General features: G+C 42.6%; 1 protein-coding gene across 5 annotated transcripts in view; it reads left to right on the top strand.

The window, feature by feature from the left end:
* bru1 (bruno 1) overlaps positions 1 to 25,637 on the top strand; it is a 98,504-nt gene that overhangs the window by 62,887 nt on the left and 9,980 nt on the right. For 3 of the 5 annotated variants that reach the window (XR_004469080.1, XM_002132684.4, XM_003736099.3), the window contains exons 5-7: positions 18,367 to 18,548; positions 18,609 to 18,906; positions 18,973 to 19,182. Coding sequence is in view for 2 of the 5 variants with exons in the window: in XM_002132684.4 (XP_002132720.3) it covers positions 18,367 to 18,548; positions 18,609 to 18,906; positions 18,973 to 19,182 (690 nt within the window). In the remaining 3 variants the exon portion in view is untranslated. Of the gene's footprint in view, positions 1 to 5,869; positions 5,890 to 18,366; positions 18,549 to 18,608; positions 18,907 to 18,972; positions 19,183 to 25,637 lie in introns of those variants that run through there. The other 2 variants (XR_004469082.1, XR_004469081.1) reach the window with 2 other exon arrangements.

The following is a 25,637-nucleotide window of genomic DNA, read 5'->3' as shown; positions in this document are numbered from 1 at the left end:
TAAAAAAAGAAAATAAATATATAAAAATAATAATATTTATGGAAAAGATATATAAATTAATATTAATAAAAATATATGAAACAAATATTGATAAAATTGTATACAAAAATATTAATACAAATATATAAAAAATTATGAAAAATATAAAAATTGCTTAAAGCATAACAAAAATATATGAAATAAAAGGAAATGTAAAAAATACAATTTCAAGATATAATTTTCATCGCATTTATTTTAAATATGAAATATATTAATTTTAAACAAGAAATATGTACTTATATATAATTTTTAATATTCTCATATCAATGTCAAAATGTGACCTTACTTTTTTCTATTCTCTGTTGAAATTTTTTTATTTATTGTAAAATTTAATTTTAAAAATTCAAATTGTACCCCTGTTTTTTCTCTGGGTGTATCTCAAAAACAAGTTAATCAATTCAAATGAGTCCCCAATGATTTGTTTACCCGTGATCTATCATCAGAAGTAGAACTGTTGACAGGAACCCCCACCTCTTTTCAAAAGAGCCACAACACACCTTCCTTTCCTTCCCGAACACACAATAAATACCGAACAAATGACTTCTCATTTCCACTCAAATTGTGGCAAGAAGCAAAAAAAAGAAGGCAAGTTGCATTCAAATTTTATGACACTTTGCGAATCCATAGCTCCTCTGACCCTGGAGCAGCACAACAGGAAGGAGCACATAAATACTTCAAGTGTTTTAAACGGAACAAAGGCAAAAGAAAGGAGCAGGAGGTGGAGCAGGAGGTGGAGGTGTAGGGGATCGACTAAGGCAAAGGAAAGTGCAGTAATAACAGCGATTTGCATTTGGTTAAGTAAAAGGCAAGGCGGAGAAGACTAGGGACGAGAGACAACGGAATCAAATGAGTAAGCAAAAGTGAGAAAAGGAGACACAGAATGGTGGAAATGAAGAGTTGCGAGGGGGGGGGGGAGGGTGGAGGGGCTGGAGGGTGCAGGAAAACTGCAACGTGGTAATCAGAGCAATTTACATGCAGGCAAACTTCAAAACAGACAACGAACGAGCTTCAGTCCCCTCCCCCCCCTCCCCCACAGCTAAGGGGGGGAAAAGCTGTCAGGGAAATGTGAGACCCAGAGACGATGTCAAGTTTCCCCATTTGCAGGATGGAAAAAAGGAGCAGGGTGAAGGGATGGGGGGGTGCTTATTAAATTTGCAAATAATCTACAATTTCCTTTACGGTTGCTGCAGGATGAAAATGGGGGAAAAAGTGTATCGATCCAGGGGATATATGAGGGATTATGGGTTCGGATTGGATGAATCGATCCATAAATATCGTACAAATCCCAGCCAGATAATCGAAGAGTACTTCTTGCAAATAAATTAGAGTGGAGTAAACATCTTCATGTTTATTTCACACAATTTTTTTTCTGGAGCAGGAGAGAAGTACGACCAAAAAATATACATGGATTGCATTTGCTTTGCAGGAGAGAAGCAGCGGGGAAAGAGAGAGAGAGCTGGAGCTCTGTTGTTGTTGGAAAAAGTCGCGAAAACATATGAATTTTTCCTCACTGCATATGAAATCGATATGCAAATGTTGTGCGAGGTTTTTCCCCGGCGTCAACATGAACAACAAAAGCCGCGATGTACCACCTACCACCCCTCCCCCACTCCCTCCACACATGCCCAATGTGGGTGGGCGTACCTCCTTGTATCTCTCCTACTTTCAACTACGACGAATATGATGATGATGATGATGATGCACGTATTGTTTGCTTGTAAACATGATAAAAATTCAAATTAGCCATTATATATGGCAGTGCAGGGCAGGGCAGGGCCACAGGCAAAGCAGAGTGTTGTGCGGCGTTGAAATGCAAAATGTGCCAAGAAATTACGGCGGGAAAAAAGACTTGTACTTGTACCCGGCGGAAGTAGACGGAACCTTGAGCAAATTACATATGGTATTTGCATTTCTTGTTCTCCTTCTCGTTTGGGAGTGTGTGTGTGTGTGTGTGTGGCATGGAAATCAATGAAGACTGATGATGATGTCAAGTCAAGGAGAAGGTGAAAGTTGCTTGTGGAGTGTAAACACACGATACGCGAAATTATATATAAACTATGCAGTGGGTGCTGTTACCAAATAAGTTTCGCGAGTTTCGTTGAATAATGGGAACTTTTTCTAGGGCTGGAAATACTCGAAGAAACCGAGGAGGAACGTAGGTTCTTCTGGAAAACCAGAGATCACTAATAAGACACGGAAAAAGGGAACGGGGTTTAAAGAGGTCTCCTGGAACGGGATAGATTATACGAATTTTCTTGGAAATAATTTTGAAATTTTTGTTAAATTTTGTTAATACAAATTGAAGATAAAGTTAAATTTTAAATTATTAAAAAATAAAAAATTAAAGATTTTGATGCTTATAATCCTTATGATCTCAGTCGGAGTGTTTGAGTCGCTGCCCACCTTCCTCGACACTAAGATACCTTGAGTTCATATTTCTATTTATTGAAATTCAATCTTTTTATGCCCTCTGAAACCAAATACTCGAAAATGAGTTGCGCTAACATTCAATATATTCGAAAGCCAGGTGTTCAAAGAGCCTAGAAGGTCTTTTCGATAGCTACATTTAATCATTATTTATGATTCTACAGTTTCGTTTTTCACCCAAAGAGCGGCTCTGAAGCGCTGAAACTCTTCCCCTGTTTCTGGTATATTATTTAGGCTTTATTTTGAGTTTTTCCCGCTCTTTGCACGGGCTTTCTGCTCGCCCACTTGTGCGTCTCACTTTTCCATTTGCGTCACTCCATTTTCCGCTTTTCCAACAGGCACAAACACACAGAACTCCCTCCACCTGCGTTCTATTTCCCTTTAGCCAAGAGATCCACACACGCATCGCTGCTGAGCCACGGCTCAGAGTCAACTTCTTTGTGAGCAACAAAACTGGCAGAGCACAGCACAAAAATGTGTTAATTAACTCATTAGCAACCGCAAAACAATAACAACAGCAAAAACAACAACAACCATTAGTGGAGGAGGTGCGAATGGGCCAAGAGAATATTTGCACACACACACATCTCAAATTCAGAGCTGAATAAAAAAACTAAACAAATCTAAAGCCACATTAAGAGTCATTTGAAAGAGCGAACTATATTTCGAAACAAGTTTTTCCAAGTATTTCCTCACGAGATCTAGATCTAGATTGAGAGGAGATCCACCATTCCGTAGAGAGATGGAATGAGATGTGATATTTCCATGGTCCGTGGCAGCGGCAGCGTTTAGTTGCAACTCCGACGTCAATCAGTTCGAATCGAGAGACGACGAGACTACGAGACACCCAATCCACAATCTACTTGATTTATTATTTCCCCTCGGTTCTCGATTTACGTGCTAGAATTCCAATTTCTCTTTTGGCGTTTTTTCTCGCTTTGGTCTATTGTTTGGTATTTAAATACCAAATGTAACAATTCGGAATCTCTCTCTGTGCATTCATCCTTCGTTTCGGTTCGGTTCGGTCTCCATTTGTTGCCTTTTCATTAATGGATGTTGCATGTGTGACGTTGCTTAATTAGTTGCCATCGGTGTCGCCTCCGCCCAGCCCCAGCCTCTCTCTCTCTCTCTCTGTCTCTCTGTCTCTGATTGATGTCAATTTATTTTTAGTGATTCGAGTTTTGCCAATACGCAAAATACCAAAAGAACCAAAATAACAAAAGGAAGAAAAAACCTTTGAATACAAAAGAATTTATTTAAATCACCGTGAAACGACGAGGAGACAGACAGACAGGCAGCCAGACAGCCAGACATCGGTGATGGGCCGCCGGCTGTGAAAGTGAAGTGACAAAAAGAGTACATACTGTACTACAGTGGAAAATACAACACAACAGCCTGTCCTGCCACCTACAGGGTGTTTAAACGGGAGTTTTTTTTGGAAGTAAATCCATGATCCATGAATGTGAGTGCGGGTTTATTTTTTAAGGAGAAGTTTTGTACTGGAAGTGGGTAACTTTTTTTTTGATTTGGTATTTATTTTGAGATAGACCTTTTGGGGCTTTATTAGGTGTCCTTTATAGTAGGGTCCTATAAACACGAACAACAGAAAAACTTGGGGAAGAAAAGTACATGGAATTAATGAAATTAATAGACAAATAGATGGATCAGTCTGGTAATACTTTTTATTATTGAAAGAGTAAGATCTTTGGATCCTTGGGCATCTGTTTGTTGACTTCTAGGGATGTTCCAGACATTTCCATAAAAAAGTCAAGGAAATAAATAATACAAAATTAGACAAAAAATCCATATTAATACGGTCCATGGCCCTGGTAGCCAGCACTACTAAGATCTATGTTAGTTTTACAATCAATTACTGAAATAAATTAAATAAAATCCTTGAAAAAAGGCGGAAAATGTTCTAAAATATATAAGAAACGATCCAAGCTAGGGAAATCAAAGCCACCCTGTGAAAGAGCAAGCCATATCCACCTCTTCTTCCTCCTCCCAAAAAAGAAGAAAAAGAACTAAAATCAAAGTAAATGTCGGCCGCATGCCTCAATCTGAAACGATACGATCGGTCAAGCGCCAGCCAATTCTTTGTATAAAAACTATAATTAGTAGATTGAATTAACGGATCTATAAAAGCAGAGGACGACGACGGCAGCCGGCATCAATTGCAGCACTCACAGGGAGCGAACGAACGAGCGAACGAACTCTCGATGCCAGCAATTGATTGAAACTCAAACAGAAATCACACGCTGAAAAGTGCGAAAAAAGCCAAACTAAAAGAAGAAAAAAAGACTCACAATACTTGATTGTTTATAAAACTATAACCATTTGTGTTCCATATATATTCGTATATCTGATTGTTGTACGTTAAACGTTTCAAAAGTAAAAAAAAAAACTTGAATATATATTTAATTGTGCGTGGCTAAAAAATAAGTAAAAGAAAGAGACCAAAAGAGAAATAAATAATGATTAAAAAAACGTTGCGTGTTCTTTAAAAAATATTGATATAAAAAATATAAAGAAAAAAAAGAAAAACAACAACAACAACAGTACAAGCCCAGCGTCTGAGAAGTGTTAACTGGATGATAATTGAGTTGAATACATATCCCGTATTCCGTATTCCGTATTACGTCCGTAGTATATTCCGTCGTGTTTAATATTTATGATATTTACTTATTGAATTTTCCACTCCACTCAATCGATTCTTGTTCTTGTTTTTAACGCCCTCTCTGATATATATCTTTTTTTTCTCTCTGTGTGTGTGTGTGTGTGTATCTGTGTGTGTGTGTTGACTGTTTGTGGATGTGTGTGTGTGTGTGCATAAGTGTGAAATATTTTCAAGAATTCCCTCTTCTTCGTCGTTGTCATCATCATCTGACATGATAAATAATTCAGCTGCAATCGGTTTCGTAAATAGCCAAAAATCAGCAGAAGGCAGAGCCGCAGGAGAAGTATTCATCGAATGCGAAGGCGTAAACGGAACTGCCGAACCAACAACAACAGTAGCAGCATCAGGAGGAGGAGGAGGAGGAGGAGTAGGAGGAATATACACCACTCCTGGAGAGTCGGAGGAACCTGAGAATGTAGCCATCATCATCAGCAACAGCGCCAGTCAATTATCGTCAGTAATTGGGAATTTATCCAATAATATCGACATTGCAGCTGCATTGTCCTTGCCAGTCTTCTCCACGACCCCATCATCATCATCGTCGTCGTCATCGCCAGCAACAGCGTCAGCGTCAGCTTCAGCGTTCACGTTCGCGTCAGCCTCAGTATCTGGTACTGGCACTGGCTGTGGCACTGGCTGTGGCACGGGGGCAAGAAGGCCACACCACGGCACGCATAAATCCTATCCGCCAATAAATTCAGCATATTGGCTGCCATCGTCGCATCCATCACCGTATTCGGTGCCAGGTAGGAGTCGAAAACGTACTCCACATACACCACCTTCCTTTCCACTTATGGTCGTATACTCCACTCCTGCTCCTTGCACTGCTCCGAGGCATGCTCTGGCTAGAGATGGGAGCGTGATTTTTATGTTGAATTCTTGGGTAGTAAAGGATCGATTAGGGAAGATTTTATGACCATTTTGATGAATTTGATGATGAAAATGGGAACTAATTGTATTTGCACTTTATTGATATATTTATATAGTACGATGATTAGACAATTGAAATACTTGATGAAATACTCGCTCACATAAGTAAATATTACATAAGTATCTGAAATATTGGTATGGCTCGTAATATAACATTTCATGGGATCTACTCGATGTGGCATATCCTTTATTTGTGTGTCTAATCAGTCGTGTTCTGACACCGAAATGCTTGTCTCATGGTTGTGTGCATCGCCAAAGGCTGTGTACTTTGTTATTGCATTCTCGGGACCGAAACAGACCGAACGAAGCCGAATAGGCAGAATTAGAGCCCCCGGAAGCATCGAATATCTTGGTATCTTCATTAAAATTCCCGCCCAGGCACGATGATCTTATCCCAGTGCCATCTCTATCAATTCTCAGCTTCAGTTGTTGCTCAGTCACCTGTCGTGTACGCTGTACGGTGTCTGGCTGCGACCTCTCCTCCTCCTCCTCCTGCCCATCCTGTGGCACTCTCTTATTGATGGTGTGTTGATGTTGAGTGTTATCTACCTTGTCGCAGGAGTTGGCCAGGACTCCGCTCGCCTGTTCAAGGTGCGCTGACCAAATTGCCTTACATTCACATTACAATGTATCTCTCTCGTGCATCTCTGGCCTGGCAGCCTATCTGCAGCCATCTGCCTCCTCCTTCCGCCTCCTCCTTCTGCTGCCTTTTAAAATTGGGTAATTAAAGCAATTTATTGGGCGCACATCGTCGTCGTCGTCGTCGTCGTCGTCGTCGTCATTCGCATTCGCATTCGTCGGAGGATTGGGCCTGGGATTGTGGGGGCGGGGGCAGGCAGGCAGATAGAGAGACATCAAATTGCCAAGAAAACGTTGTCATTAAGCAAATTGCCCATGACCCAAAAATTCGTCTTTATTGTTGCCAAAAACCAAATTCGAAACGTGCGAGGCCTAGCCTTTAAGGGATTTAAGAGATTCAAGAAAATGCCAGAGAAATAGCTTCCTGCGATCAAATTGATGTCAAAAATGCATGGCATTTTGGCTCTTTTGAAACTTTAATGTCAATTGCATGGAAATCTGCCACGAACCTCTCCTCCAACACACACACAATTTCCGGCTCTGCATTTCATTATCTGTTGGATGCCAAACCAAAAGCGGAAAAGCGGAAAAAAAACACACAGCAGCTGGCAAACACATATTTAAAGCCTTGTTTCTGGCCTTTATATCACCTGGAAATGTCCAGCACACACACCCACAGTCGCACACTCGTCACTTGGCCACAAATTTACACTTGACTTCAACATTATTAACGCCCAGAAAGAGCGGCAGAGAGAGAGAGACGGAGAGAGAGGCAGAAAGAGGAGGCGTGGCTGGTTTTCTCTGCAAAAATGTTAAATGTGTGGTGTCCTTCGTGTGGGGTTTTGAGTCCCATGACATACACGTGTTGCTTGGCCGCCTGACACTTTTCCTGTTTAATACACTCGACCGACCAGTACCAAAAAAAGGACATTGTCCTTTCCTCTCGATATGAGAAAAGTGAAAATTTATATTTTACACTTAATTTTCCTCGTGCTTGTGTGTGTGTGCCTTTGGGCTGTGTGTAGAAACGTGTGAAGAGAGCAAGATGGCAGATGTCTGATTGAGAACCGAATGACAGCTTTTGATGGACATTTGTACTCGTTTTTGGGCCATGGAAAGTGTTTGAAAAGGGAACTAGTGAAAGCACGAAACGAATGAAAGTTTTGACATTCAGTTGAGGAAAACTATTTCCCTTGGCTTCTCTTTCACAGAGTAGCAGAGCATTTCCCTATGGTTTTGGGGCAATGGAAAGTGTTTGAGTTCTGGGAATGAAAAATGGGAAATAATGACTGATTTTTCTGCACTATCTTTCACAGAGTAGCTTAGCAGTTCCCTCCCAGAGTAGCTTAGTAGTAAAAAGCGATCATCTGCTGGAATTCAAGAAACTTTGGGTATAATATGGGCATAATATGCAGTTTTAGAGTTAGAAAGAATATTCGAATAATACAATCGATCAATCTCCCTCTTTCTCTCTCTTCAGCACTATCTTTCACAGCGTGGCTTAGCAGTCAGGGCAAGGGCTACTTTAATAGCAAATACAATCGATTCCGGGAGGCTTTTCTAATCTGTACTCCAATCCCCTGCATCTATCATCTATTCAAAGTGTTGACACATCTCTCTCTCTCTCTCTCTGTCTCTCTCTTTAGCTCTAGCTCTCTCTTACCTTAGCATAGCCCAATCTCTAACACGTTCCATCCATACATCAAAGGCCAAGCCGTCCTCCTCCCTGCCATGGACCTCTATCCCCCTTCTGCGTATCACTATCGTTTGTTACTCCATAAATCTCTTTGGCCAAATTGCCATGCAAATTTTAACTGGTCTTTAATTTTCTGCTAAATTAAACGTTAAATGAACTGCCTCGCCAGCCCCACGTGGCCTGCCCTGCACGTGACTGCGGCATATAGAATATTTAACCAAAAACCAAAAAAAAAAAAAAATAAAAGAAATTCACACAAAAAATAATGTAATTTTTCGCAAACAGAAAGAGAGAGCGAGAATTTATAACCTTTAATTGCTTTGACCCAAAAAATGTGCATGTAGCAGCCAGCAGCCAGGCCAGGCCAGACCAGTCCTGGCCCTGGTCCTGCATTCCGCCTCCTGAATCCTGGCCACAAAAGCCACACTGCCTATGGCCCCTGGCCTACACACTGGACCCGCATAAAATTCTTTTTTCCCTGCCTAATGCATTTCCACATCGAAAAGGGGGTGAGGCGGGAGGGGGAGGGGGAGGTGTGTGCCATTTACCCACATAGATGCAGATGCAGCAGTCGCAGGGGGGGATGCTCCGACACCCATTTAGAGGGAGGGGCCGAGGAGGCTGATGGCATAACCATGGCATTCTCTAATCTGAGAGCCAGCCCCGAGAAGGCGGCCCCAGTTTCATAGACTCCGGGACCCTGGCACCTCGGGATCGTCGTAATGGTGTCTCTGGGGCTAGTTGCCATTTTATGCAAATGAATTGGTTTTTAGTGAAATAACTTCACACTTTGTTTGCGGCCAAACAGAGGGAGAGCGGAGAAGGAGGCTGTTGTTGTTTGGGGGTCAGGGAAAGGGCATTTCCATTCGCATTTCGCAGCATCTTTTCTGACAAGACCTTGGCACTCGTGGCACACTCTGGATGGAAATGCAGTCCCACAGCTTGACTGCCTGCCGGCCTGCCAGCCTGCCAGCCTGCCTGGCATCTGTGGGCTTGAGTGACACTCTGACGGACTGACTGAATGATTGCCAAGCCAACTGAATGACTGACTGACTGACTGAACGTCCAACTGAGTGACGGTTTTCCCAGCCAGCTGTGAATGCGGTTAGGCATAATGGTGGGGGCATTCTTTGCACAAATTGTGTTGCAAAATGGCTTTTAAAATTAAAGAGTACTTGGTTTTAGACGATTTTTGAATGATAATGTATAAAATATAAAACCATTGCGTTGTAAGGGCATTGCTCATTATTTTACTCTCTTCCATTTCTCTGCTCAAATTTCGATTAAAAATCTCCCAATATCTGCTTAATATTTTCTTGAACCTTTTTGGGTTCCGTTTTTTTCCCCATTTTAATATCCATAAAGCATCGAATCGAATTGCATTGTTTCTTTATTATCTGTCCTTTGAGCTCTACTCGGTTGAGGCTCCAAAATGGATTTGCATAATTTACATATAATATTGATAGAAATTGCTCGCTTACAGCCATCTAAAGAACGCCCGCCCGCTCGCTCTCTGAACCCCTCTATGCCTGCTATGCCACCAACTCTCCAGCAGATGCGAGTATTATTATCATAATCAAACTGAAACTACTTGTGTACACATACCCGTCCATAAACAGCACACACATCCCTCAGACCCGAAAAAAATAAAGGAAAAACATCATAAAAAGGGAGCAACCCACCCCCCACCCCAAAAAAAAGGGAGAACCATAAAATACAATAAAGGAAGTTGAAAGTTCTTCGACACAGAAACCCATTATCACAGTTACACCCCACACACACACACACACACATACACACATACGCATTGTTCAAATCAAAAACTTTTAACCCCACACACACACCCACATCCATGCATATGGGTTAAAGGAGGAGGAGCACTATAATGGACATCCATTCATATTTCCCTCGTACGCTTTTCGTCGTTTGTGTCCTTCGCTTGACCCCCAAAAAATGTGTGTGTCTGTGTGTGTGTAAAAATGCAAATAATTTTCAAAGTACTCTCTCTCTCTCTCTCTCTCTTTCTCCCTGCCGCTTCTTGCCTTATTTTTATGCTCGTGATTATGTTGTTGTTGGAGAAGGACACACACACACACACACACAAAAAAAACATGTCCTTTTTATTGCCTCAACATGAAAATTTATGTTTCTCTTGTAGTTCTTCCTTGGGCCTTAATTTTTTTTTGTGTGCGGCTCATTTTATTGGCTTGCTGCTGCTGCTGCTGCTTCTGGAGGACATTTCTGTGGCTTTCATGTCATATCGATTTATTAACCTGTACGAACTATTGTCCATCCATCCCCCCGAGAGCCCCATCCCCCCCTCGTTCCTTGCCGTGCCATACCGTTCGAGAGTTGATAAATGAGCCGCAAGTTTTGTTGAAATTGGTTTCGTCCTTTGTGCCTTTTATTGAGGGGTGTTGGAATTTATTTCTTTCTTAGTTGGGCGAACCGAAGAGCTTCCTAATGGAAATTTATTCGCCAAAAGTTCCCTTTCCTTGTGTGTTTTTTTTGTGTGCAATTATATTTGATATATATGCATGTCCTTGTTATTCCTCTAGTCTTCCACCAACTCCCATTTGATATTCAATATTTTTCGGAGGAAGGAAATAGATTAAACACAAAGCCACACAATTTCTATGCAATTAAAATGTAAATTTCGTTTATGCAATCCACAAAAAAATATACGAGAGAGGGAAAAAAAAACTTGAATGGCTGTAACGCCAAAATGTGGCCAAGGGACAAGGCGATGAAGGATATGCAAGAGTGAAAGGAGAGGGAGAGAGAAAAATACGAGAAACGGACAGAAAGAAAGCATGGCAACGCTTAAGATACTCTTTTATGTGGGATGGAAAATTATGGGAAAAGAAATCAAAAATATAATATGTGGAATACGATTTTAAGAGTGCGATATTTTATAAAAATTTCTTTTAAATGTGTCCCTTGAAAACTTAACGCTTGGCATAGCATAGAATCCTTCCTCTGACCACTTTATATAAGCCGCCTGCTAAGCTACTCCGTGAGGGAAGATCTCTGAGAGTGAGAGTTGGCGAGGGAACGGAATGATTGGGGGTTCATTTTAGGCAAATATCTTCTGAAATTATCTATGCCTTGGTGCCACACAAAATGCTTTAAAAAATGGAAATACCATATCTATATTTGTAGGGTATTCTAAAGGAACAGGGGGAAAAAAACTCCCTTGAAAAAAGAAAACCCAAATTTTATACAAAAGATGGCATTGGAAAAGTGAGAGCCGAGCAGCATCCGCTTATGGAAAGCGAGGGGGTTCGTCGAGAGCGATGCAGTGGGGGTCCGACTAGGGCGAACATAAAATACATAGAAAATTCATATTAGAATGCGTGTAAAAGCCTCTATTTTATCTTTTATTTTTATTCCATTTTTAATGCGCGATTGAAATTTTATTTTTCTCAAAGTTGGAATCGTTTTCTAAAAGAACAGAGAACGGCAATTATTTGCAATATGTTTTTAGAATTAGTTGGTGAAAAATTGTACCCCAAAAAAATGTATACCCCGCATTTGAATATCTTTCATCGCTTTGAAATTTTCGACTCTTCAGCTTTCACGCCTACTCAAAAGCACTCGTCGAGACGGCAGCCCACGTCAAGACGACTCCCCAAAAAATTGAATAAAAAAAAAGAAAAAACTGCCGAAAGTCCTGCAGTCGAAGAAGGGGGCTCCATACCGTTTGCTGGCGATTAAAATTTAAATTTTATACAAGCACAAAACTATTTGCCATAATTTTGTCGGCGACCCCTTGGCAGCTCGAAATTAAATTTAATAATGCATTCCAATGGGATCCGTCGGATCCGCCGCTTCGTGTGTGTGGGGGAGCGAGGGAGGAGGAGTGGTGGCGCGGCAAACAAAAAATTTCATTAGGCATGTTTGAAGGGCGATATACGAGTGCAAGTGTATACGAAAAGGAAAGGTTAGATGAGAGAAAAATGCCACTTTAGGCATCCGATTTTTCGGCAGGAAGAACTCCGAAATTGCTACTGATCAGCAATTTCGAATGAGTTCTTTTGATCTATATTTATTCAGGAATTTTCTAATACACAGAGTCTCTTAGCAGTGAAGGTCGCGTTTTAATATCTCCCACACTCTTTTCCCCGCTCTCGCTCTCTCTCTCTCCTAGTGAGACTTGTACTGTTATCGCGTAAAATACTGGCTTTCTAGAAACAACTTTTCGACTTTATTAGCAGATCCGTAACGTATGAAATTTGCCCTATATTTTCCCCCCTAGTATTATCCTGGGTTGCTGCCGTAGCCTTTTGGGCATTTTCAATAAGGTTAAATTGCGTTTTGTTGGAAGGGACTTTCCCATGGTGTGTGTGTGTCTGTGTGTGTGTGTGTGTATGGCTTATTGAAAAGCGCTTCGATGTGTGTGGAAGTGCAGGGCGAGGGGGAGGGAGATGGGAGCGGGAGACCATGCTGATGCTGATGGTGCTGCTGCTGGTGTGGCCGTTGCCGCAGCGCTTGATTAGATTTTGCCACTCACTTTCAGCCTCCCCCCTCTTGCCCCACCCACCCACCATTCCACATGTGTGCGGCGATGAAAACAACCGCAGAACCCAAAAACAACGACAACGAGAGTTCTACATGGGAGACAGAGAGAGGGAGAGAGAGTTACATTATTTTTGCGAAAATTTGTTAAATATGCCAAACACGCAGCGATGCATGCAAAGTGGTGGCGGCACACGGCAGCGGCAGCGGCAGTGGCAGCGGTAGTGGAAGTGGCAGGGGCAGGGACAGTGGCAGCGACAACGACAGCGGCCGAGGGCAGCCAGGTGGAGGAGTGATTAGGTGGCAGAGACAGAGAGAGGGGGAGGGGCAGGGAGAGGCCAGCCAACCAAGCCAAGTCCATCCAGCCGTGGCATTGCGTACGCGCCTGCTCATATTTGTGACATAAATAAGCTAAGCCAAATGGGAGAGGGGAGCCAGAGGAAGGCGGAAGAGGGGCTACGGTACACCCGGATGGAGTGGCGGCAAATATGACCCGTTTTAATGCGCTTTGCTCTGCCTGTTATTTAATATTTTTTTTGTGAAACTTGGGAAAGGAATACGGGCATGACCGACTAGGGAATCATTGCAATATTAATGGCAATAAATATGAAAAAAATGTATAAAATATATTAAATATTAATACATATTAAATGTGGCTATTGATTTGAAGGTCTCCTCTTTATGACTTAAAAGTGGATTATTTTTATTTTTTCTGTTTCAATTTCCACAAGTGGCCCTTTACTGCTAAGCCACTCTGTGTGAGAGAGAGTTGAAATTGATTGCTCATGTTCTACAGGTTTCCTCTACTAGAGTGCCTTAAAAGTTCCGTATCGTACCGTATTCGTATTCGAAATTGGTTTTTGAAAAGAACAAAGACCAGAAAATATTTTAAATATTTTTCATAAATTTATTTTCTGGAAAAAGTTGAAAATTATAAAAAAATATATAAGTAATAGACTTCTCTGCAGTCAATTTAATCAGCTGCACTTGACTTTTTTCCACTAAAAGCCCTTTTTTTAGACTTAGGTATTCCCCTAGTCGTTCATTCTCTCTCTCTCTCTGTCACATAACCCGCTCATTTCATACAGAATCCGAAAGCATGGAAAAGCTAGGATGAGTGAGGAGCGAACGTTGTGACGACGTCGATGTCATGGCTCGTTCGCTCTGCATTTGGTTACGGTTTGGGGTCCTTCTTCTGGTCCAGCTCCTGGTTCTGGTGCTGGTCCTGGTCCTGGTTCCTGGGGTTGGAGTGGCCTCCTGGCCGCTCGGTTAAGTTGAGTTGCATGCAAAAATGGCCAGCAAAAAGAAGAAAAAAAGAGTCGTGAATGTGTGGGTGTGTGTGGGTGTGTGTGTGTGTGTGTGGGGGGATGTAGGTTGCAGAAGTGGCCCGCACTTTAGTCGCTTCTCCGTGCAACCCTCTTTGGCTGCTTTATGTTTTCAAATTAAAGTCGAAAGCGTGGCAACACTTAATGTGCGCCACTAGAAGCAGATTAGTTGCATTACCTTCCCCGAAGCCGGCTCAGTGACTCCTCCAGCCAACATCCAGCCATCCTGCGTCCTGTGGCTCGACTGGGCTACCTCTTGGAAACCCAGTGGATGAATGGGGGAGCGGCAGAGGGAGAGAAAGAGCTACTACTACGGCTGGGACTGGACCCGACTCGGCGCTTGGCAATATTAATAATTTAAAACTAAAGCTCCAGAGTTAAAGGCAAAGTTTTCCCCGTCCCCCCGCCTTGGTGGAGGAATTAAACTTTAAATTGAATGGCGCTCAAGATTTGCAAAGGAACTGGATCTAGCTAAATTAAAAGGCGCTATTCTTTTGAAAGAAATTTAGGAAAGAAATTCTTTATGGGCTAACACTTAAGAGGGGATCATAGTGGAGGAGCACAAAATTGTACATGGGTCTTAAATATGGGGAGAAAGGTGAAAAAATTGGTGTAAAATTACCCTTAAAGCCAATACCATAATGGCATAATATTAGCAAAGCTCTGGGTCCTTATACTTATTTACACAGTATAATATATTAGATAATACTCGATACTCAGTTTCTGTATACTTGATCTCCATATGATCCTAAAACTATGAACCCAAAAGCTCCGCTGTTCTAGCATTAAAAGTATTCATCCTGGATATAATAATGATCCGATCGCAACGCGGTTCATTGCCATATAGTGGATATGATTATTCTTTTTAATTCTGCATGCTTAAGTGTGTCCTTAAATTCTTGAATAAGACAAAATGTTGACCTTTGAGGATTCGGAAAAGAGAAATTTATAAATCGGGCATACAAATATGACATTTTTACTCTCGAAATATCACGAATGGACGCGTTCAAGGTGTCAATCTTAAGTCTTTCTTCTCTCTATAAGTCTCTCCTGCTTTCGCCCACAATTTCTTTGAGCTTAATGGCTAAAAATCCTCATAAATATGACCCATTTGTGCCATCCTAGTACTTGCACTGTTTCATCCAATTAAGATACACTACAGTCTTTCTTCATGACAATTCTTCTCAATTAGTAAATGATCGGCACTGACGATGAGGTCACCACAGAGTCACAAAGACACGTCCACAGTCCGCAGTCAGTGGGGAAAATTCCTGCTGTTTGTTTTCCTTACTTTGAGGTTCCATTTGTGCTACTGCCATCATCATTACATTTTTCTCTTTTTTCGAATGGATACGAGTATGGAGAGGGTTTCGAAACGGTCGCAAGTATTGGCATGCAGCCACCGCAACCCAGCAGCAGCAGCAGCATCGAATTCAATGAATTTTAAAATTCCCTTTCTGTGGAGAAGGGCATCATCGAGGGAGAGGGGGAGAGGGACTGGGACTGGGGCTGGAACTCGAATGGCTGATGCGACTGCTGCTGGGGGCTGCTGGGGGCTGCCTGCTGCCTGCTGCGGGGATTATGATAATATAGCTCAAGTGCAGTTAGTTGATGTCGTTGGCGTTGCCTTTGCTGTTCCCGTTGCAGTTTGCGATAATCATAATAATAATAACTGTGCTGCTCGTGGCACTGGGATGCTTCTTCTTTGTGGGCTGTGGACTGTGGACTGTGGCGCCACTGCAGGCGTCGGTTTTGCATTTGAGAACGCTCCAGGATGATGATGCAGCAGCAGCCAGCAGCAAGCAGAGTAGCACTCGGAATGGCAATTGGATAGCGCGGAGGGTGCTTGCTTGAATGGGAGCCACCGCCGCATTGCAGCACATTGATGCTTGAAAATGTGGCAAGTGGTGTGCAGAGAGGGCGATAGTGTGTAGTGGATTGTGGATAGAGGGGAGGCATCATTAGGAATCCCCTTCTGCAACCCATTAAGCTGAATTTTAACATTTCTTGTGGTTACTCTGGGAATATAAAAACCATTCCTCGAATCATCGTTTCGTTTATTTTAAAGCGGCAAAAATTATAAATTTAAAATCATCGTCGACATTCCCGCATCGAGTCAATGACCAAAAACTGGCTACTAAAAATCAATTTTTATCCCATAAGCAGCTTAATTATAATTTTAATTGATTTCCAAAAACAGATTTCCCTCCGCCATAAATGAACCCCGAACGAACTCTTCCCTGTGGGGTGGCGGGGGGTCCAGGGCAAAGGTTACTGAACATCATTTTAGCATGGGCTGAAAATTGTCACGTTTATTGGAGCGATAAAATAATAATAATTTCAAACAATGCAGTTTTATGCGATTTTCCGGTTGATATTGCCCAAAATATTGCCATCGCAGTAGAAATTACCGCCAAAAATTAATTGGAAAGCTTATCTAAGAGAGAGAAAGAGAGCCAGATGTGAGATGGGGCCATAATTTTATGGCAGGATTGAATTTATCCAATGAATTCCACCAAACATATTTCGGGTTTTTATTAATATTTGTTAATAAATAATTGTTCAATTTGTTGGTTCCCTCTTGCAGAAGCCACGAAAATAATGGCTTCCTTGGTGTTTGCTGTGTGGAATGTTTTTTCAAGGTCAAAATGGTACAACGACTTCCAAGCTCTGCCTTTGCAAAATGTTTGCATTTCCCTCTCACTCTCGCTACAGTAACACCCAGCAGACTACACGCACGTTCATGCACGTTTTCGCTGCCATGATCCTCTCTGAGAGGGGAGGGCCTTGCACTCTCTCACCAAAACGAGCGCAGCAATAAAATAGGCAAAGGCACATAGCAGGTCCACATTTACCTCTGTCTCTCTCTCTCGCACTCGGCTGCAGCGAAGCCGACGTTCGAATGTGCTAATCAGGTGACTCGCTCTCTCGCTCGGCTCTCAGAGAGACAAGCGCTAGGCAGAGATATCGCATCGTCGCTTCTAGAATCTAAAGCAGGGGCCATTAGCAGGTGAATTTGTTTGTTTTTTTTGTTAAGCGAGTATTTCTCTCACGCCAACATGATGAAATTATACCTTTTGAGATGTCCAATTTCATCATGACAAAGACAAGGCGCAAAGTCGTAATAAAAGAGTACATATATACACAGCCAGCAGTAGATCACACTTTGAGAATAATCGCGTAACACAGCCAAAAGGGAACCCAAAACCCCCGAGAATAATGTACCGATACCAGATGTAGTCATTTATTGATGGAAATTATGATGGAAAATCATTCATTAAGCCTGTCTAATATTTCCCTTCATTTCTATATGAAATATTCCTGCAAAAAAATGCACTTCCAAATGGACTTGTGAAATGCATTTAAAATGTGTTTTTGTGTGATATTAATTCAATTTTGTGCACAATTTTAATCCCTACTGTAATCGGTGGCACTTTAAAATGTGTTTAAGCCAATTGATTTCCAATTTAGTTTTAGTTAAAAGATAGAAAGATAGAAAAACCCATTCAACCGAGCCGAACCCCAAAACCAAACCAAATCCGACGATCCGCCCGCACAAAACAACAGTCCTACCGCACCCCCTCCCGAAAAAACATTCTCAACCAATTGCACATTCGATAACAATTAATTTGTGCAGTGCGCATTTTGCGTGTTTGTGCAAATAAATTAGTAGGACCCCCCCCACCACCCTCCGCCCCGCCCTCGGGGAGAGCCCTTTTCTAGGTGAGGAGGGGGAGGGAAAGTGCAAATATTTGGCGAAATGTTAAATGCCTGCCAATTAGTTATCGAGTACAGGCCAGACCAGACCAGACCAGTCTAGTGCATTCCAGGGCGGGGGAGAGAGAGTTTTAATTTATGTAAAATTAATTGAGCATTGAAAATGGTCAAATTAACTAAGCCTGGCTGAGCACAGAGCAACCCAGAGGAGCCCCAGACATAGACCTAGACCCAGACCCCAGACCCCAGACCGAACTCAATACCCAGACCCCTTGGCCTGGCCCTAACCCACTTGAGTGTGGCCGTGTGGCAAGGTGAGCCTGGTTATTGGATTACCTTTTTTTGATGCGGTTGAGGCTTCCGCCCAGAGCTTTTCACGCTGCGATTAACTTACCAAGGCCAAGGCCTACAAGCTTGCAATACAGACTATAATATCTCTTGTCTTTGTCTCTTTGCAGAACGCAAACTGTTTGTGGGCATGCTAAACAAGAAGCTGAACGAGAACGACGTGCGTAAACTATTCGAAGTCCACGGCAACATTGAGGAGTGCACTGTATTGAGAGATCAGAACGGCCAGAGCAAGGGTTGTGCCTTTGTCACATTCGCCACCAAGCACGCCGCCATTTCGGCCATTAAAGTGGTAAGTACTTGAAGTACTAAACCCCCTCAAAATCAACCTAAAAGTTACGTCTATTTCCAGACCCTAAGCCAAAACAAAATCATGGAGGGCTGCACATCGCCGCTGGTCGTCAAGTTTGCCGACACCCAAAAGGAAAAGGAACAGAAGAAGATCCAGCAGATCCAGGCGAATCTCTGGAACCTGGCCAGCAATATCAACATCCCCTTGGGACAGACGGCCCAGAGTGTGTCCACACCGATACTGCCGAACCCACCGCAGCAGCAGTCGCCCGTTCTGGGCGCCGATGCACTGACACCGGCCTCCATACAATTGCTGCAACAGTTGCAGGCCGTGGGCCTGCAGCAGCAGTTGCTGCAAGGTAGGAAGTGGCATACCCCTGTCTTAGGACGAATCTCTAGCTATATCCCTTATTTCCATTGACCAGCCCTCACCGGACTGAATGCCCAGCAAAACAATGCAAATCAGGACAGTGCCGCTGCTGCCGCCGCCGCCGGACTCCTGACTCCGATGACTGTGCAGAATCTGGCCGCCATTGCGGCCATGACGCAGCCGAGTCTGACGAATGCCGCAGCAGCCGCTGCCGCTGCCTCATCGCCGGGCAGTGCCCAACTGCAGAATACAGCGGCGTTGCTTTGTAAGTTTTGGGGCGACCCTTGAACTCTGAAGAGAGAGTATCAAACGCTTCGGCTTCCTGCTGTATTTCTGCCGAAGGATTCCGCTCATTAGCTGGAAGCAGCTCTTCTCCCGCTGTGTGTGTGGCCAGAGTTAATAATTCATCAGGCTCGTGCCACATGCCACATGTGCCATTCATCCATCCTACCCCGTCCCTATCCCACCCCTGACTCTGGTAACTTGAGCTAATTATCTAATTTTTCTCTCATTTCCGTATTGAAGTTTTTCCCCTCTTTTTTAGCGTCCCACGCCTGTTGCTTTCCACTTTCTCTGGGCTTTAGTTATTATGTCTTTCTTTTTATCGATTTGTAATTATCTTGTGGCCACTCAAACATTATCGTTGGGGCTTTAATGGGGGGGTCAAATGGCCATACGGATATAAGGAGAGTTTATTGCTTTTTTCCCAATCAGATACCCAATCATTTCAAAATCAATTTTCATTTACGTTGCTTTCTAATTGTATCCACAAAATCCACACAATATCGAACCGAAAATTGCTTTTCTATTCCTGGTTTTTGGCTCACGAAATGTGTCATCAGCTGACATTCAAAGTGGCCAATTAGTGAAAGCCTTTCAATCCCCCAATCCCCCTTGCCATGCCCCACTCCTCCACCTTCCTGTTGCCCGCCCCCGAAAGCAAATTACAATCAAGGCCTGGCCTTGTCAATTTTCATTGAAGCGGAAATTCCAAGGAAATCGACTTAAAATAGGCAAAAGAGAATTTCCTTTCCTTGCCTTTTCCTTCCCTTCCAGATTCGATTGACGTCAGTGTCCGCCGTAATTAGTTAAGGAGATTGTGTATATATACCATATATCTAACCTTTACTAACACATATTGTATTTATTCTCCATTTGAATTGTGTGCTAACCCGATGATTAATTGTCGATTGTGGATGGTGGTGCAGGCCTCCTGGGAAAGAAGGCCGCCGCCAAGACATCATCATCGTCATCAGCATCGTCAGGTGAGAGACCGCCCTTCCTATGTTTCTCCGGGTTTTTCTTTGAATTGTTTTGCGTTTTTCCTGAGTTTGTCAAAGTTTTTCATCAACTGCTTTCCTTTTCATTTTGTCGTTAAAATATAAGTTATTAACTTTGATAGTTAAAGTCAACGAAGCATTCGACGTAACGTTCACGTGGCAGCACCCGTAACGCGATGTGTTTTACGTCACCCGCCACCGTGCAGCCGTAGAGCCAGAGTTGATGGCCGTAAAGCAAACGAAAGGAGCAGGAGCAGAAGCAGCATCCAATGGAGAGACCCTACAACATCCGAAAATTACAAGTTACACTCTCTTGCGAAATTAACAACACGGAACTTATTGCAGCTGGAGGCACCAGGCAACCAGTGTCCCCAGGGTCCCCATGGTCCAGGGTGGGGTGGGAGCGAAGCGAAAGGCAGTTGCAACGTTTCTTCTTGGCCTCATTGACTTTTTCGCTTTGGGGGGGAAATTGTGCAATGTTTTTTTTGCAAGACGACCAGCTTTTGGTTCGTAGTTTTCATTTCTTAGATCTCGGGAAGGCAGTTTCGGGTTGAAGATGGCACCGTGATGGCCTTTAGATTGGTTGAAAAACAAGACACTTAGGAATCACGAGTAATATTTGGAGTAACTGGTGTAATGTGGTTCATTTTTGCACTAAAAAGTAGTACTGGAACTAGTCAAGGAGCTAGAATTTCTCTATCTATGCCTATGTCTCTGACCGCGGCCCCGCTGCCTGCTTTGGCTTCATCTTTTGGTCAATACTTAGGACAGCTGAGTCGGTCCCCAGAAGGCAACAACAAAATACTCACCTCTTCAGTGGAATATCAAAGTGTATTCACTTTTGTGCAGAATTTTTTGACAGAATTCTTAACGGAAGGACATCTTAACTTATTTTCGTCTCGAAGGTAAAACTTTTCCCAAGAAATTTGTGCCCAATATGAATCCAGCACTCGATTGGCCTGGCCGTTTGATGGCCATCTCTAGGCCTCTGTTCGTACTTATCGTTTCGTTGGTTAGTTTTAAAAAGCATAAGTTGCTAAAAGAATTATGGCCTGTCGCCTGCATTTTATCAAACAAAAAAACCCACAAGGAATTCCACTTAAATGTGGCAAAGACAGAAGGACGAAGCGAACGGCAAAAAACTGCCGGCAAGGCGACACAAAAAATAAAACGAAAAGTTGGTCCAGTCCCAAGGCCCAAAGGAAAATGTCATTGCCTATCGCTGGCCATCTCTTTCCTCTCGGTAACTATCTCCCTTTCACTTCTTAAATATTTTCTTAGCAAGTTCATTTCGAGAGGTTCTTAGTCGGAACGAAAGGAGGAAAGGAGCAAAGAATCCTCGACAAATAAGAAAGAAAATCTGCGGCTGACTTAACCAGAAAAATGCCAAAAATTAAGCGGATTCCCTTCCACACTCTCTCGGTCTCTCCCTCTCTCCACCTCTCCCTCTCTCTTTCTCCGGGAGCTTATCATCTTCTGGTGGGGGACACTGCCACTGAGACTGGGGGCTTTCCGTGAGCTTTGGCCCTTGTGCACTTGTGCGTGCTCATCGTGTGCCACTTGAACGATTTCCGGGCACTTCATTTAATGAAATATTAAAAATTCTTGCCCAGGAGATGTGCTCGAAGGATTCGGAGGACTCTGGACTCTGGACTCTATGGAAACTCGGTTCAAAGTGCAACTGACAGCGAGGACAGCCAGGGAGATGCGCCTATCTTTGGGTCCTGCTCTTTCTATGGAAACCACTTTCCTTTTGGATTTTCCCTCCCCTTTTCTTGGCCCCTCCCCCGCTGCCGGATACATAAACTAAACTACAAAATCGCTTTCCAAGTTGTTGCCACGAGTAACACAACTTTTTGCACTGACTGTGTGTGTGTGTGTGGAGCTCTGCCCTTTGCCTGCCACAAATACAATGGACAAACAAATGGAGCTCTCTCTCGGCTCGTTCGCCCCTTCTGGGGTCGCCTGCAAATTGTTTATGGAAAGCGTATTGGCTGGGAATTGGAGGACTAACGAAAAACTAATTGTTGTGGGGTTTAGGGGGCGATAAAACGGGCTCCTCGATACAAATTGCAAGTGAGATAACAATTGAGGGAGCGCCAGAAATGCAACAGCGCATATTTCTGGAGATTAGTGTTGAAAAAAGGCAAGGGAAAGATTTCAAACTGGAATTGGATGTTTCTTAACATTCTATTGAAAAATATTGAATGCTTATATTAGATCGAAGAGGTCACAGTCTTCTAGTGATACCAAAGACCATGTAAATAGTAAGAGTATGAGTAACGATTTTCTAAGGCTGGATTTTGAGCTGGCTCCAGTCTCATTTCAGATTTTGTTGCTAGTTCGAGCACGTCCGCTGTCTCGTATTATTCCCCATCACCCCATACATTTTTTTTTTACCAGTATCTCTCAACTCTAGAAAATTCCAATTAATTTGTATTTCCCTGCTGGCTCTCCCTCCACCTGCCATGCAGTGAATGCAGACCACATTTACAGATTTGAAAACCGATTTCTCTCTGTTTATCTTAAGCCAAGCCCTCAACAAATTTAGACAACCAGCTCTAACCTTTATTAACAAGAAAAAAGGGGGGGAAAAATACATCACAAAAAATACAAAAATCTGCAACAGATTTGACTGGTTTTTCTCTATATATATCTGCCACTCTATGTATCTCTCCCCGAAGCTGAAGCGCATCCAATTCAAAAAGTTTATGAAGCCTCCACTCCACTCCACACTTCGACCTTTCTCTCAGTTGCAATCTGCAACAGGAAACAAAAAATACAAAACAAAAGCCAGGCACCACCGACACCAGACCGACAGCCAACAAACGAAAATCTTAATCAAAGTTTTGTTCAAGTGCAGTAAACTGTGTAGTTTATACTACCAACCAGAACCCAGTACTCAGTACCCAGAACCCAGTACCCAGATCCCAGTACCAGCCCTGGGGCCACATCGAACCCTAACCAACACTGCTGCCGTGGCCCCCAAAAAACTGATTTAAGGTTTCAACACGTTTTTTGGAACTCCTTCGTTTGTGTTTTTTCTTCCTTGCTGCTGGCTTTCAGCAGTTCCTTTCGTTCGTTCTTTCCTTTTCAGGCAGCTCTCCATTACGTTTGTTTATACACTTTTTCTCCTTTTTGCACTTCAAAATCATCAACAACAACAATCTGAACAAAAAAGTCTGCAAATAGCCTGCAAGTGGCCAGCAGCAGAAGGAGGTCCTGGGTCCTGGGTCCAGTGCCTGGGAAATTGTAAAATCCAGCACTCCAGCGACTCTGAGCGGAACACAAAATTTCTCGAAGAGTAAACTAAAAACTTGCAAATACAAAAACAGACAACATCCGGGAGAAAATAGTTGTAGGCAATTATTTGGAGCATCTTCTTTTTGTTGACTGTTTGATTGTTGTTTCTCTCAGACTCCAGGCCGGCCTCGGCCACTCATGTGGATTATTATTGGCCAACTTAGTTAGCCTGGTCGGGTCTGCTGTGGGGTCTACGGTTTGCTGTTTGATGAGCGAAGGCCAGGCCAGGCTAGCTCATGGCAGGGCAGGGCATATTTCAAGTTTTACTTACTGACTTTTCTTGCCACTCGCTTGCCAAAAACTTTGAGCAACAATTAAAACAATTTTCTGCACAAATATGTGCAAAAGTTTTTTTGTTTTTTTCTTCTTTCTTTCTTTTTTGTCTACATCTGTCTTTCATTTCGAATTCTTAGACAAAAGTTTCGGTACGGTACGGTACGGTCTCTGTTAAATTACAATTTCTTATCGAAAGTTGAAAGAATTGAGGGCAACACCTTTCTGAAATCTAAAGTCTTTCGTTGCCAAGTTTGAAATTAATTTTGACTCCAACCTCTTCTGCAAAAGTTTTGATTCCAATCTCTGGGTGTTTTTATGGAAAGTTGTAAATATTCGTACTTAAATGAAGAAGTACTAGAAGATCGATTGGAACAGAATGAAAACACAAATTTCCCTTGACCTTTCCAAATTTCGGTCTCTCTGTCTCTCTTCCCCGCACAACTTACTTTCCTTTCTCTTTCTCTCTCTCTCTGTCTCTTTCTTTTACAGCGTGGCTTAGTCGTATGGAGGGGGTGGGTTTTTATGTCTGTCATGGCTCAATGAGAGTCCACCATCGTCTCTCTGTTTTTGTCTCTCTTTAACCCTATCCTATTGAGACTCTTCATCTGATTTTTTTCCATAGAATAACTGGTACCTTAGTGTTGAGGCCCGTGAGCCTCGTTTCTCGAAATCTTTATTATCATTTCACATTTTTCTCAAAAAAAGTCCCTTAAAATAGCTTTGAGTATTCCAGAAATATTGTACTATTGTCTTGAAATTTAATTGGATATTGACTCGAGATTTTTGTTGCTGTTTCAAGGCTTGATCTTGACTTCTAGAGTATCAGTGGTAGCTCCCTTTTACCTTTCTAGTTTTCCCAAACTTTGAACACCATCCCAATGCTGTAGATGGCAAATAAATCCATTTTGTTATCCTCTTGTTGCTGGGGACTACTATGTATTTTCGCAGTCATAATACTCTTTCGTTATTAGCCCAATTTGGTTTATTGAAAACATCGGGGGTCGTCGCAGTGGCAGTCGCAGTCGCTGGCGACCGCATTGCTGGAAATTTCCCAATTATAGAACACACACACACACACACACACACACACAGAAAACAGGACCGACCGACCATTTGCAAAACTCATTAATAACAGCGATCATACGAGTGCCATACCCTGCCACACATAAATGTTGGAGGAGGATGGCGGAGGATGTGAGAGGGAGAAACCACAAAATTGCATTGCATGACGGCCAATGGCAAAACGAAACACGCAAAACAACTAAATAACAAACAACAGGCGTCAAATTACACAAAACCCAAAGCCCAAAGCCCAAAGCCCAAGAGCCACACACTCACCCACACAGAGACAAATTAATTTTAGATTTGTGTGTGTTTTCCGAGTGTGTGTGTGTTTGTGTGTGTTTTTGTAAAATAATCAAATGTCGCCGCATGTCGCGCAGCGTGCAAAATTCAATGATTAATTACGTTCTGACGAAACGAAAACCAACTGAATAATAATCATAGACTGCCGTCAGAAATGAATCCAAAAGGGAACTAGTTCCATAAATTGGAGTTGTTCCACGTAAAGGTTCCACCCCAAAAAGGCAATGATTTGTGCCACCAAATGAACTACTTTCAGCAGCTTAGTTTTCGATATTGATAAGTCGATGACTGTTCAGCTTAACCTGTTTTATTTTCGGGGATGGTGTATAAGGCGATACTGAGGAGAAGAGATAGCCAAAGGTGTGCGAATGTGATAGCGATAGCGACATCTGATCGATTCAAGACTGGGTCAGATTGAAGACGAAAGTGATCGATTCAAGACTGTTTCATATTGAAGATCAGTTGTGCGATGTGCCAGATTTGAGTGCTAGATCAC

This window comes from Drosophila pseudoobscura, chromosome 4, assembly GCF_009870125.1.
Source record: "Drosophila pseudoobscura strain MV-25-SWS-2005 chromosome 4, UCI_Dpse_MV25, whole genome shotgun sequence".
In the NCBI taxonomy this organism is placed as follows: domain Eukaryota; kingdom Metazoa; phylum Arthropoda; class Insecta; order Diptera; family Drosophilidae; genus Drosophila; species Drosophila pseudoobscura.
Note: the sequence above shows the minus strand (reverse complement) of the source record. Positions and strands in the feature narration are given on the sequence as shown.